The 13,172-nt window shown below is 40.4% G+C and overlaps 1 protein-coding gene across 1 annotated transcript in view; it reads left to right on the top strand.

The window, feature by feature from the left end:
- Positions 1-13,172, top strand: part of LOC134628434 (complement C3-like) — a 30,708-nt gene that overhangs the window by 12,583 nt on the left and 4,953 nt on the right. Inside the window, exons 21-35 of the mRNA XM_063475109.1 lie at positions 381-684; positions 3,228-3,313; positions 4,237-4,376; positions 4,458-4,667; positions 4,773-4,833; positions 7,943-8,026; positions 8,111-8,314; positions 8,517-8,592; positions 8,836-8,998; positions 9,725-9,838; positions 9,924-10,074; positions 10,279-10,442; positions 10,542-10,697; positions 10,852-10,911; positions 11,043-11,133. Coding sequence (XP_063331179.1) covers positions 381-684; positions 3,228-3,313; positions 4,237-4,376; positions 4,458-4,667; positions 4,773-4,833; positions 7,943-8,026; positions 8,111-8,314; positions 8,517-8,592; positions 8,836-8,998; positions 9,725-9,838; positions 9,924-10,074; positions 10,279-10,442; positions 10,542-10,697; positions 10,852-10,911; positions 11,043-11,133 — 2,064 coding nt within the window. The remainder of the gene's footprint in view (positions 1-380; positions 685-3,227; positions 3,314-4,236; positions 4,377-4,457; positions 4,668-4,772; positions 4,834-7,942; positions 8,027-8,110; positions 8,315-8,516; positions 8,593-8,835; positions 8,999-9,724; positions 9,839-9,923; positions 10,075-10,278; positions 10,443-10,541; positions 10,698-10,851; positions 10,912-11,042; positions 11,134-13,172) is intronic.

Here is a 13,172-nt window from a genome sequence, read left to right as displayed (position 1 = left end):
TCTTAGGAAAACAATCTGCTTGACATTTACTGTTTTCCTGTGGAGCGCCAGTTGTGGCATTTTGCCCTCTTTTACTCACGGCACTGAAAATCTCTGATCAGGGCAGAAGGCATCCCCTGCTCCATCTACTGAGATCGCCAATAGATCTTTAGAGTTTAAGAAAACCTCATGTTCTACAGAAACATTTTATTTATTATGTTAAAAAAAAGAAACAAAAAACATTTCACTAATTTCTCCAATAATAACTATGGATGAAGTCAACACCAGTAAAAGCTAAACGCTTACACTTTAATCACATCTTGATTGTTTGATTAACAATCTGCTGGGTATTGTCTAAAACACTATGTGCATAACTGTTTGAATATATTCAAATATTACAGACTGGCGATATCCTTCACCTGGACTACCTGGACTACCTGGACGACCTGGACCACCTGGACGACCTGGACCACCTGAAATTGAAGTATTGCGTTCATTTCCCGGCCAGCCTGGACCAATTGGGCGTGAAGTGTACCTTGAGACAAATGTGCTTAGTTCAATTGCAAAAGAGATCATCGAAGAAGGCGAAGAGGAAGAAGAGTATACAGATGAGGCTGACGTATATCTGCGTTCCAAGTTCTATGAGTCTTGGATGTGGATGGATGTTAACCTGCCCAATCAGGCAGATAGAGACAGTAGAGACGGGTGAGTAAATGATTAGACCAGAGGTTACATCTAATGAAGACAAGTCTGATTGGTTAGTCAGTAACTTGGTTGTTTCAGCTGCAAAGCGGGACATGCAATTAAACCACTGTTGAGTACTTGAGTCATAAACAATGTTGGTCAAGTTACTTGAAAATAGTGTACAGCAGACGCTAATGTTTTTGCCACTTTTTACGGAATCAAACTAAAAGTAATGTCAGTACCTCCAAGCTTTAAACGCTGCATGTTGATCTACACACGTCTGTTGCACGTACTCATATCATTGTCATGAGACATACTCACAAACACAATGACATTTTAGCAATCATAACGCAGCGTGCTTACCGGAAAGTAATAGTAATCTAATTACTTTTTTGCAATAGTAATCCCTTACTTTACTCGTATTTTGAAAAAAGTAACGTGTTACTTGTAATGTGTTACCGCCCATCTCTGTTCATTAATACTTTTAACTTTCCACTAGTCCGATATTTAAAGCATCGTCATATACTGCCTTTCTCTCTGACACTTGCTTCTCAGCCCTTCATCGTGGACACTGGTAACAGCCTTTTCTTTAGTGCTAAACCACCTGAATGAAATCTTAAAAATCATGCACAGAGACAAACACGGATCAGTACCAACTCTAGGCAAATCCAAAGTTAGCGTATCACAATAATTCAAATATCCACCCTTGGTGTAGCCTTTGTGAATGTTCCCACTTGCATGTAAATCATCCATCCGGATATTAAAGCATTCGCTTCCGCTTAACCTTTCCAGGGTCGCGGGGGGTGCTGGAGCCTATCCCAGCTGTCATAGGGCGAGAGGCGGGGTACACCCTGGACAGGTCGCCAGTCTAACACATAGAGACACAGACAACCATTCGCACTCACATTCACTCACAGATTCACGCCTATGGGCAATTTAGATTGACCAATTAACCTATCCCCACTAACTGCATATTTTTGGACTGTGGGAGGAAGCCGGAGTACCCGGGGAGAACCCACGCAAACACGGGGATAACATGCACACAGAAAGGCCCCGGCCTGATGGTGGAATTGAACTTCTTGTTGTGCGGCAACAGTGCTAACCACCTTGCCACCGTGCATGTAAATTATATTACACCAAATTTACCACAGTGTGAAAGCGTGGTGGAGGAAACAGGTAAACTGAAAATATTAGTTACAGATGCTTTAAGATCATGTGGGCTCCAGTGGGAAAAAACTGAACTCAAGTTCAGTGGGTTCATTTGACTGCGGTGTACACTCTACTAGCAGTGTGTGACTCGGTTTATAAAATATCATGATTCATCGTCACTGATAAAAATAGACAGTGGGTTAGCAGGAACACAGTATTTCATATCCATTGACCTTTAAAGACTTTTATTGTACCTCACAATATAAAGGTCCTTGAGGGGAATACTGTTGTGTTTTGGTGCGATAGAGTAAATCAAATCGAACTGAACTAACAGACTTTTAAACACATGTTGCCGCAGCACTTAAATGTTCGCAGTATTTGAAATGTTTACAAGACTTTGCTTTAAATGCTGTTCTTTTGTCAACATCCACAGATTAATGGACTAATTAGGTGGATCATTGCTCACTGATTTCTCTCAATCTGTCTGTCTGATAAAAGAAAAAAACATTTTTTTAAGCGAGCAGGATCGTGCTGTTTGGTCAGTGATAACAGCAGAACAAACAGTTCTAAGTGCAGAAAACATGAACACAGCATCATTCTGTGTTTCGCCATCGTGACCCTCGGTGTGTGTGCGTACACTCACAATGTAGTAGCACAAATTCCTGCGCTGTATCTGTGTCGTGCTTGCTCTGTGAAAACCATCTGCTAGTGTCTAGAACCAAGTTAATGTTTTACAGATTGTTTGCTGAAACTTCAGAAACCTTCACTGCAGTTTAATAGAGATAAAAGAGAGTGAGAAATGTCATTTTTTAACTGCACATTATTATACCATAATCATAAATCGTACTACAGTAAACTGGTAGTTAATGAATTGTTAGTGGCTAGTTATGTTTCAGCTAACAATGATAACTAATATACACAGGTGATTAGTAATATTTAATTAATGTTAATTTATCAGTCAATGCTTTATTTATTATATAAGTAAGTTCATAAATAAATTTAAGTCTAATGACATTAGTGGAAAGTAAAATTCAGTGTACTCCATTATTCATTAGTTAATCATTACCAAATGTTATTCTTCTGAAATAAAGACTTCATGATAGATCAGACTCAAACTAATGGGATGGATTACCAGTTAATGATTAAATACTGATTTGTTGTTTGTTAACAGCAAAAAACAAACAAACAAAAAAGAAAAACTTTACGTAAAATTAAATGTGTGTATTAACTGTAAAAGGTGTATTTGTTTTTAATCTTACTTTAAATATATATTTAGACATCTATACTGTACACATTTTCTGTTGAGTATGCAAAATGTCTACATAGTATAATATAGTATAGCAATTGTCTACTTGTAGTTTTGAGCTTGGATCTATTGGAAGATAAAAAAAAAATAACATGGATCTTATCATCAGGCTGGCCTCGCTGACAATGGGGGACCCCTTACCTGATAGCATCACAGAATGGGGGCTTCTGGCTATCAGTGCATCACCCCACACAGGTGAGATGACAGCGAACTGGGAATCAAAGTGCTTAACTGGTTAGGGACTCAGTTTTTGGAAATTGATGCAGTCTGGCTTTAATGGGAAACACTTTTAAAATTCCAGATAAAAAACGGTTATTTTATGTAATCCCAAAAAAGATGCTTATCTAAAAATGATCATTATGTTTGATTATGAACATGGATATACTGTTACAACACTTTTTTTTGGTAATAGTGGTAATAATACACAATATTTATATAGCGTATTTCAAAACACATTGACATAATACTTTACAAGGTGAGACAGACATAGTGAAAGAGACAGGAGAGATCTGGAGAGGAGAGATGATAAAATATTATAAAAAAACAACATAAAAGAAGATTCAGTGAGAAATGTATACAAATGTTAACTTAAGAGTGTTTTGGAAGATACTGTGATCAGATTTCCTCTATGAGGTTGTTCCAGACAGTGTGTATTTTATTGGCTCAATCAAGTGTATAAGGAGTTACAGTAGTTTAATCAGGAGGAGCAAGTTTTACACTACTATGTAAGATTAAAGCATGATTGTAGGAATATCTTATATTGATAAGAAATATCGTGTCCTGGCAACAATCAAAAATGAACCCAATTCTTAAATTAACCATTTAAAAAAATAAGTTTTGCTTTTCTATGTTTAACTAAAACTTAAGGACAAAGTTTTTCACATTCTGTCAACCACCAATTTCTCAGAGCAAAAGAAGATAATATACTTTCACACTTGGCAACAGAGTGAATGTGCTCTACCTCCATCACCTCAAGGTGAAAACCAACAGTGGCAAACAGTGCTGAAAGATTACAATTTTCCAAACTTTCCTGGTTTCTATCATCAACCTGAATGATAGAGAAATTGTCAGAATCCTAATCCCTCACAGACTTTTTTCACCATCTTGTGAATCTGCAGGTTTCTGTGTTGCGGAGCCCTACAACTTCAGAGCGTGGAAACGTTTCTTTGTGGAGCTGAAGCTGCCGTATTCAGTGGCGAGACACGAACAGGTTGAAATAAAAGCTGTGGTATATAACTACGGCTCTGAGGAGCTACATGTAAGATTATTGACTTACCTTTACTCTTTCTCATAAATTACCAGCTTCTTCTTCTGTAACGGCTGATTGCTTTCTGCTCAGGTCAGGGTGGTGCTCATGAAGACTGAAGGCATATGCAGCATTGCTTTCAAAGACAGACACACACAGGAAGTGACAGTGCCAGCTGGCTCTTCGATAGCTGTGCCCTACACCATTGTACCACTGGTGGTGGGAAAACATCCCTTGGAGGTGATGGTGCTAGGGAGAGACATGACGGGAGGAGACCGTATCCAGAAGCTTTTACGGGTAGTGGTAAGTGACTGCGTGATGAAACTGGCATTTTCTGTGTGCTTAGAAGATAATTAATAAGTAACACATATCTTCTTGAATCAAAACCTTTTTTCCTGATACAAACAGCTCGATGGAGTGCAGAAGACTGAAGTTTGGAGTGTGGTGTTGAACCCATCTGCTGAGGGGGGTAAGTAGATGAGTAAGCAGTGAGGTATGATAATGTGTCATTCCCTATTTTATGACCCCAGTTCCCCAAAAGTTGCGACAAATATGTAAAATGTAAATAATAACAGAATGTAATGACTTGAAAATCTCATAAATGCATATTCATAATAGAGTTATAATTAAGAACATCGAATGTTTAAAATGACACACTTTAGTACTTCATGGAAAATTTGCTCATTTTGAATTTAATGGCAGAAGCACAGTTCAAAAAAAGTGGGAAAAGTGAGTGGTACTAAATAAAACAGCTAGAGGACCAGCTGGAGACTAACTGGGTTTATTGGTAGCAGCTCAGTAACATGAATAGTTCTAAGAACAGATTAGAAGGGCGGGGTTTCTGAGAAGTAAAGATGGGCAAAGGCTCACTGAGTTCACAAACTGAGTCTAAAAATTGCAGAACAATTTTGCACGAATATTCCTTATTTATTTATCATCAGTTATCATATATAACATCATCTAAAAAAAGAATCTTGAGAAATATCTGTGTGCAAGAGGCAAGGTTGAAAAATTGGTTGCCCTTGATCCTTAGACTCTCAGACAGCACTGCAATAAAAACTGGCATGATTCTGTCATGGAAGTCCCCGAACTCACTGTCTGTGAATACATTATAAGTATAACACTGTTTGTTATACTTGTATAACTATGCATGTGACAAATAAAGAAACTTGAACCTTGAACCTTGAATTTAGCTATCCACACATACTAGTTCCTGCCTCATCTTCTCTGTGCCAAAGCTCATTTAAAAGAGACTTATCGGGTATCGATTTCTATAACTGCTTTGATTCTGATTCACAAGGTCCCGATTCAAATTGACTCAGACAGTCAGAAATGTTATAATTCTGATCATTTATCAGGACATATCCATGTTTTGATATCTAGCCTATGTATAAAAACAAAGCTGACACTAGCTGTTTGGTGGTTGTTGAAATAGTTTTGGGAGCAATTTCTGGCAGAATATATTTATATTTAAAAATCGATTCTGGATTTAATGAATCCAGATATTATATCCAGATAATATCCAAATAATATTGCATTATCCAAACTAAAATCAGTTTGAATCAGGAAAATCTATTCTTTAAACCCACACCTACTTTTAACCAGTTTATAACACATGAAACAAAAAATCCAACACCCAGGACCGTGGAACAGCTAGGGTCTGGGAGGTGCCATCGTTTGGCATTGGGGTTGTTGGTCAGGCCGGGTGCATCCCAGCATTCCACCTGGATGAGCTCACGGACACTGTGACATCATACATCATTTTTTGTGAATCCTTCGAACGACTGGTGTTAGCCCATTTGAAGGACACTACAGGCCACCAGCTGGACCCCCTGCAGTTTGCCTACCGGGCAAACAGGTTGGTGGATGATGCAGTGAATATGGGGCTGCATTACATCCTGCAACACCTCGACTGCCCGGGAACTTATGCCAGGATCCTGTATGTGGACTTTAGTTCGGCTTTTAACACCATCGTGCCTGAACTTCTCTCTTCCAAACTCTCCCAGTCACCAGCTACCTGTCAGTGGATCACCAGCTTCCTGACAGACAGAAAGCAACAAGTGAGGCTGGGGGAGATCACCTCTGAAACTCGGTCCCTCAGTATTGGTGCCCCTCAAGGATGTGTCCTCTCACCACTACTGTTCTCCCTCTACACTAATGACTGCACCTCCAAGAACTCGGCTGTTAAACTCCTAAAGTTTGCAGACGACACCACTGTCATTGGCCTCATTCAGGATGGTGATGAGTCTGCATACCAGCAGGAAGTTGAGCGGCTGGTACTCTGGTGCAGTCAGCACAATCTGGAGCTGAACACTCTTAAAACTGTAGAGATGACAGTGGACTTCGGGAGACATCCCTCAACTCTGCCCCCCCTTACCATATCAGGCAGCCCTGTGTCGACTGTGAAGATCTTCTAGTTCCTGGGTATCACCATCTCCCAGGACCTGAAGTGGGAGACCAACATCAACTCCATCCTCAAAAAGACCCAGCAGAGGATGTACTTCCTGAGACAACTGGGGAAGTACAGTCTTCCACAGGAGCTGCTGATCCAGTTCTACACTGCAGTCATTGAGTCTGTCCTGTGCTCCTCCATCACAGTCTGGTATGGTGCAGCCACTAAACAGGACAGGAGCAGACTGCAGCGGACTGTACGGGCGGCAGAAAGGATCATCGGCGCCCCCCTGCCCTCCATCCAGGATCTGTACCTCTCAAGAACCAGGAAACGGGCAGGGAAAATCATCACAGACCCCTCACACCCTGGACACAGACTTTTTGATCTGCTGCCCTCTGGCAGACGGTACAGAAGCCTGCAGACCAGGACCACCCAACACAGGAACAGTTTCTTTCCCCTCGCCATCTCCCTTCTAAACAGTTGACCTGTCACACTGCTCCCACTGCCAGACTGCAACTGCACCTTATGTACATTCTGTAGTATTCATTCCACCTCATTTCATTTCTGTATTTTATGTATATAAGTTTAGATTAGTTATTTATAGTTGGTTTACACAGCTTTGTGTATGTATGTGTATGCATGTGAAATGTATATATAAACACGTGTGTGTGTGTGTGTGTGTGTGTGTGTGGTTGCGATTTACATTGCTGTGCTTGAGAGCCACCATATACCGGAACCAAATTCCTTGTATTTGTCTGCACATATACTTGGCCAATAAACACGATTCTGATTCTGATTGCAGACTGGTATTTCGGATGTAGATCGGGAAAACTTTCCTCTCCCAAAATTTCAGCAACTGGTCTCCTCAGTTTCCAGACTTTTAAAGACTGTAGTTAAAAGAAGAGGGGATGCTACATAGCGATGAATATAGCCCTGTCCTGTGTTGTGTTGCAGCCATCAAATTCAAAATGAAATAACAATTTTCTTAAAATGGTGCATTTTCACATTTGATATTTTCTATTATGAATAAAATGTGACATTTGCAAATCTTTGCATTCTGTTTTTATTTAGATTTTATGGAACTGGGTCTAAAGTTTACCAAAGTTATGAGGTTTCACATTTATATCTGCTCCCTTTGAGTCACTTCATTTTTAATTCGGTGTCAATATGTTTGCATCCAAAACAGGAACGCAGACAGTCCGTGTTGGAAAGATTGAACTGGAGTCAGTAGTGCCAAACTCGCAACCTGAGTCATTGATCAATGTCAGAGGTCAGTAACTATCAGAGTGGCGAGGAGGATCAAAAATGAAACCAAGAAGGAGGCTTGTTCATGAAACTTCTTTTTCCCTACTAGGCAGCGTGTTAGCAGACAGTATTGAGAACTCCATCAACGAGGACTCTCTGGGATCTCTGATCAGGATGCCTGGTGGCTGTGTTGAGCAGAACCTAGCCTCCATTACTCTGCCCCTCATTGCCACCCTCTACTTAGACCGAACTGACAACTGGGAGAGTGTAGGCGTGGAGCGCAGGGCAGAGGCTCTCAAGTACATCAAGAGAGGTGAGACAAAAGCGAAGAACAAAAAAGAAGGAAAGGGGATTTACTGTTTTTATTATTTTCTACGGCTTAATTGTACAATAAAAGCTGAGGTTTGCAAAAAAAAAAAAATCTAAAACCAGTTATGACTAAGCAAAAAAGGCTGAACACGTAGTTATTGTCTATGTCTTTGTGGTTAAAACAGGAAATTCTTTTGTGTTTTCAGGCTATGACAATCAGCTGGCATACAGAAGGCGTGACGGCTCTTACCCGCCCTACAGCAGGGAAGGAGCGAGTACCTGGTACTGACTAATCCTTACATTCTTAGAGCTTTTAAGTATTCCAGTTTTAATGACAACACTAAAATATAATTTTTATTAGTCTTTGCGGTTTTCTACTAACAAAAACAATACATGTTTATTTAAGTTTTACTGTGCTAAACTGTACAGAAGTGAGTGAGTGAGGAAACTCAGTTTGGGATTCATAAATAAATAAATGTATTCTGTTAGATAAATAGTATATATGACATAGACTGTGATTGACAGGATCACAGCATATGTGGTAAAGGTGTTCTCCATGGCTCACTCCATCATCGGCATTGAGAAGCAACAAGTGTGCGACCCTCTGGTCTACCTGGTGACGAACAAACTCAGAGAAAATAAAGGAAGATATGTAGAGAACAACCCAGTTTACAGCACTACCATGACGGTGAGACCCACATGCATGTATACAGCCACACACTCACACTGTGATGTTGGTAATCTATGTGGTTTCCACTCAAAGACAGAAAGGTTTTCATTTCCTGGTCCTTGTATTGTTTCTCTTGTAAATTATCAAAACTAATTATTATAACTACACGTCTTCACGAGCATAACCTCTCACCCTGAACACACGACTGAAAATCAGATGTGAAAAAGGAGAAATTTATTCAGTGCAGCCACGGAAATGTAGAATTTATGGAGTGCAACAGAATAAATGAAAACTTTAATTGCAATAAATGTTTAATAACAAAATAAGCTGTTTCATTATGATAGCTATTACAGCTAAATTTATCAAATGTAAACAATTCAGTCAAACTGTAACTTGGAAAATAAACATCAGTCTATTGATCCGTCCAGCCGTCCGTCTGTCTTGTGGGCAGTCGTCTAAGCAGACAGCCCAGACGTTCTTTCTTTCAGTCATGACCCAGAGCTCATGACCCAATGGCACATAACAACAGGTTAGATATCCATCCTCCCACAGCGCTCCCTAAATGATCCCCTAAGAGACACGGTTGATGCTCCAGGTCCACAAAGAAGATGATGTCTAAGCTCCTTGAGTGCTCAGTAGGAAAGAAAAGTGCTAAAAAGGAACCAGGAAATTTACTTTAGGTGCTTTCTGCCTAAAGTCTTTGATAACTGAGATTAAAGCCCTTCTCCCTCTCATCACCTCTAGGGTGGTCTCCGTGGTGATGACCCAGAGATAACACTTACCGCCTTTGTCCACATCGCACTAGCTGAGGCCAAGCAGGCAGGGATCACCTGCGTCATTCCTGGTTTGGAGATGGAGGTAAGTTACAAGCAGCAATGTCTCTTTAACATTTGTTGCAATTGTAATTATACTAATCCATCATCTACCCACTCATGTGGTATAGAATGCCATGGGTAAGACGACACAGTACTTGACCAATGCACTGACTAGAAATGGGAGGAGACCGTACACCGTGGCCATCACCTCTTATGCTCTGGCTCTTGCGGGGGCACCTCACAATGTTCATCAACAGTTACTCGAAGCTGCAGCCCGAGGTATCCTCAATCAAAATGATTATAGTTCTGTTTTTTAATTAGATTTGTTTTGTTTTCTTGTTTTCATTTGAGTTACCAGAGTAAATGTACCTTAAGCACCTAAAAGTTGCTTAAAGTCCTGCTTTATCACCTATCATTCAAACAGTATCAAAAAGCCAATGAGGATAAGTGTAAAACATCCCTCTTATTCTGTCGCTCCTGCAGGTGGCAGCCACTGGCCTGACAGGGAAAACGATTTATTCACATTGGAGGCGACCGGCTATGCCCTGCTGGCTCTTATTAAGTTGGGTCACATGGAGGAAGCAGCAGCACCCTTTAAATGGCTGAACAGCCAGCGAAGAAGAGGAGGCGGCTTTGGCTCTACTCAGGTCAGTTAAAGGATATTTCACTTGTTGATATTATATTTCATGCCCGATTTAATTGTCAGAAGGCTGTGAGTTATGTTTTTTCGTTCTCTACTCTTGCAGTCCACCATGGTGGTTCTTCAGGCACTGTCAGAGTATATGATCAAGAGACCTCCTCCTGATGACCTCAGTCTGGACGTAGACATCAGGATCACTGGACGCAGAGACGTCCGCTACCATTTTAACCCAAAGACAGCCTATGGCGCTCGCTCATCCAAGGTGAGAGACATTAAAAGAAATATAAAAAGAATCCGGGCTTGGGGCTGAGTTTCATAACTTTGAACTGTGATGCTTTGGGATTTAAGAACATCACTGAGTGTAATAACATCATTATTCAATATTTCTCTTCTTCTGCGGTGCTTTTGTTGCACAGTTGCCTGCTAACCTTGATTTGGAAGTCAGAGCTCAAGGAAACGGACAGGGAATACTTGAGGTATAAATGCACTGAATGATTATTAATAAAACTCATTAGAGATAATTAAATTAAATAGTAGGACAGTACCTACATTTGGCTGTATAACCTTTTTTGACTGATCGATTTCTCTTCCTGAAATTTGACCCAAGGTTGTGACCCATTATAACCAGCTGCATGAGGTGGATGAGAAAATGCCCTGCCAGCACTTTGAGCTCAGTGTTGCTATTGAAGAGTCCCAGGGTAACTCCATTTATATGTCTCAAATACAGCAGATAAAATAAGTGTTGAATGTGTCACCAATTTAACTAAATGTATCTCTAAAGGTGCAATTGACATCTACACATGTAAAGAAATCAAACGATGTTATGCGTTATAATGAGAAATGACACAGGGGAAAAATACTGAACAAAAAGTGGAGGTACTAAAAAGCACCAGCTGAAATCTGACAGTAATTAGGAACTAATCATGCCACTTATTGCAAATTAATATCAGCTGGTTCAGTTCTGACTGATGGTCTATAAAAAGGTGTCTCGTTACCAAGGTGTCACACAAGAAACATCTCATGATGGGTTAAAACAATATGAGCCTGTCACAACCTTATTGTTGGAAAACATACTGATGGCATTGGTCACAGAAGAATTTCTAAACTACTGAAGAATGCAGTGAGCACTGCTGGGGCCATAATGTGGAAGTGGGAAGAACACCACTTCACAACAAACCGGCCAGGACCAGATCCTCCCTGCAAGATTTCAGACAGAGGAGTGAAAAGAATTCAGAAGAGTTGTCTAAAAGCCAAGGAGGACTTACAGAGACCTACAGAAAAAAAGAAAATCAGTCAACCACCGTGGCCTGTATGAACGCTCACCATGCAACACTCAATTTCTGAAGAAAAAGCATGTTGAATTCAAAGTTTGCTGAACAACATTTAGACAAGCCTGTGACATACTGGGAGACTATAGTCTGACTAAAACTGACCTTTGACACCATAATACACACAATGTTACGAGGTCAAAGGGCACTGCATATTTTCAGAGGAAAAAGAAAGCACCAAAAGCACCATACCAACAAGGAAGTTTGGAATTGGGAACATCATGGTGTGGGCTGTTTTTCAGCATACGGCACTGGCACACTTCATGTAATTTCAGGAAGGATGAATGGAAATCTAACACAGACATATTCTAGGTCTGACCAGCTGTCTCAGCTGTGGGCAAAAGATGACAACTAATACAATTCTGACATAATTTATTAGTACAATGATCAAAAAAATGAAGAGATACACAGTCCAGCGTCCCACTTGCTAAAGGTATAAAACACACAGTTGAAGGCACGAGCCTGCGATGGCACAAGTCAGTTGCACTTTACATGCGCTTTACACTTAACAGGGATTAGTAGTTGTCCTTCAAGACCCATCCTGTAAGTAGAAGGCTGGTAATCACTCCAACCTCAGCAACCCAACTCTGCCTTTAGGCTGTGGCATATAGTAGGTCCTGGCCTGCACAGAGACACACAATATCACCCCATCTTCATTATACAATTCACAGAGCAGCAAACTATCCACCATCAACATATTTAAATCAAGTCATCTTAGTTCTGGCCATATGACATACCTCAGAGACAAAATATCACAGCAGTGTTTGTAGTGTGGGCCTTCAATTAATCCAACCCCATCACAGCCATTGGCTCAGAGCAAATGTGACACATAAAATCACACCAAAACCAGTGCCAACTTCACACAACAAACAAGGAGATGAATTATACAGGTAACACTAGGCCAATATGTTACAGAAACATGTACTATAACACTGTTGATAAAAATCTGCAGCCCTCCACCAGGATTATGATGATGAAACGAGGGTGGATGTTTCAGCAGGGCAATCATCCCAAACACAGCCAAGGAAACTCTCAGCTGGTTTCTTAGCCAATCACCTGACCTGAATCCAGCTGAGAAATCTACTGAAAGAGTTCAGAGTTCAGAGAAGGAGCCCACAGAGACCTCAGGATTTGAAGAAATCACACCTCCCGCATGTGACTAGCGTGTCCATGCAGGAGGCGTCTTGAAGCTCTCATCACCAACAAAGAATTTTGTTTGAGGCATTAAATACATGTCAGTTGGTGTGTTGGGATGTTACTGACATGTGGCGACAATTTCATATCAATAGCGCCTTTAGAAATATATTTACTTGGAAAACGGTGACACATTAAATACTTATTTTAATGTGTCACTTATTTTACCAGCTGTATTTATGTTCTTGTAGTTCTTAAGGTGTTAGGGTTTAAGT

The sequence above is a fragment of the Pelmatolapia mariae genome, linkage group LG6, assembly GCF_036321145.2.
Source record: "Pelmatolapia mariae isolate MD_Pm_ZW linkage group LG6, Pm_UMD_F_2, whole genome shotgun sequence".
NCBI lineage: Eukaryota > Metazoa > Chordata > Actinopteri > Cichliformes > Cichlidae > Pelmatolapia > Pelmatolapia mariae.
This window is presented reverse-complemented; position numbering and strand designations above follow the sequence as displayed.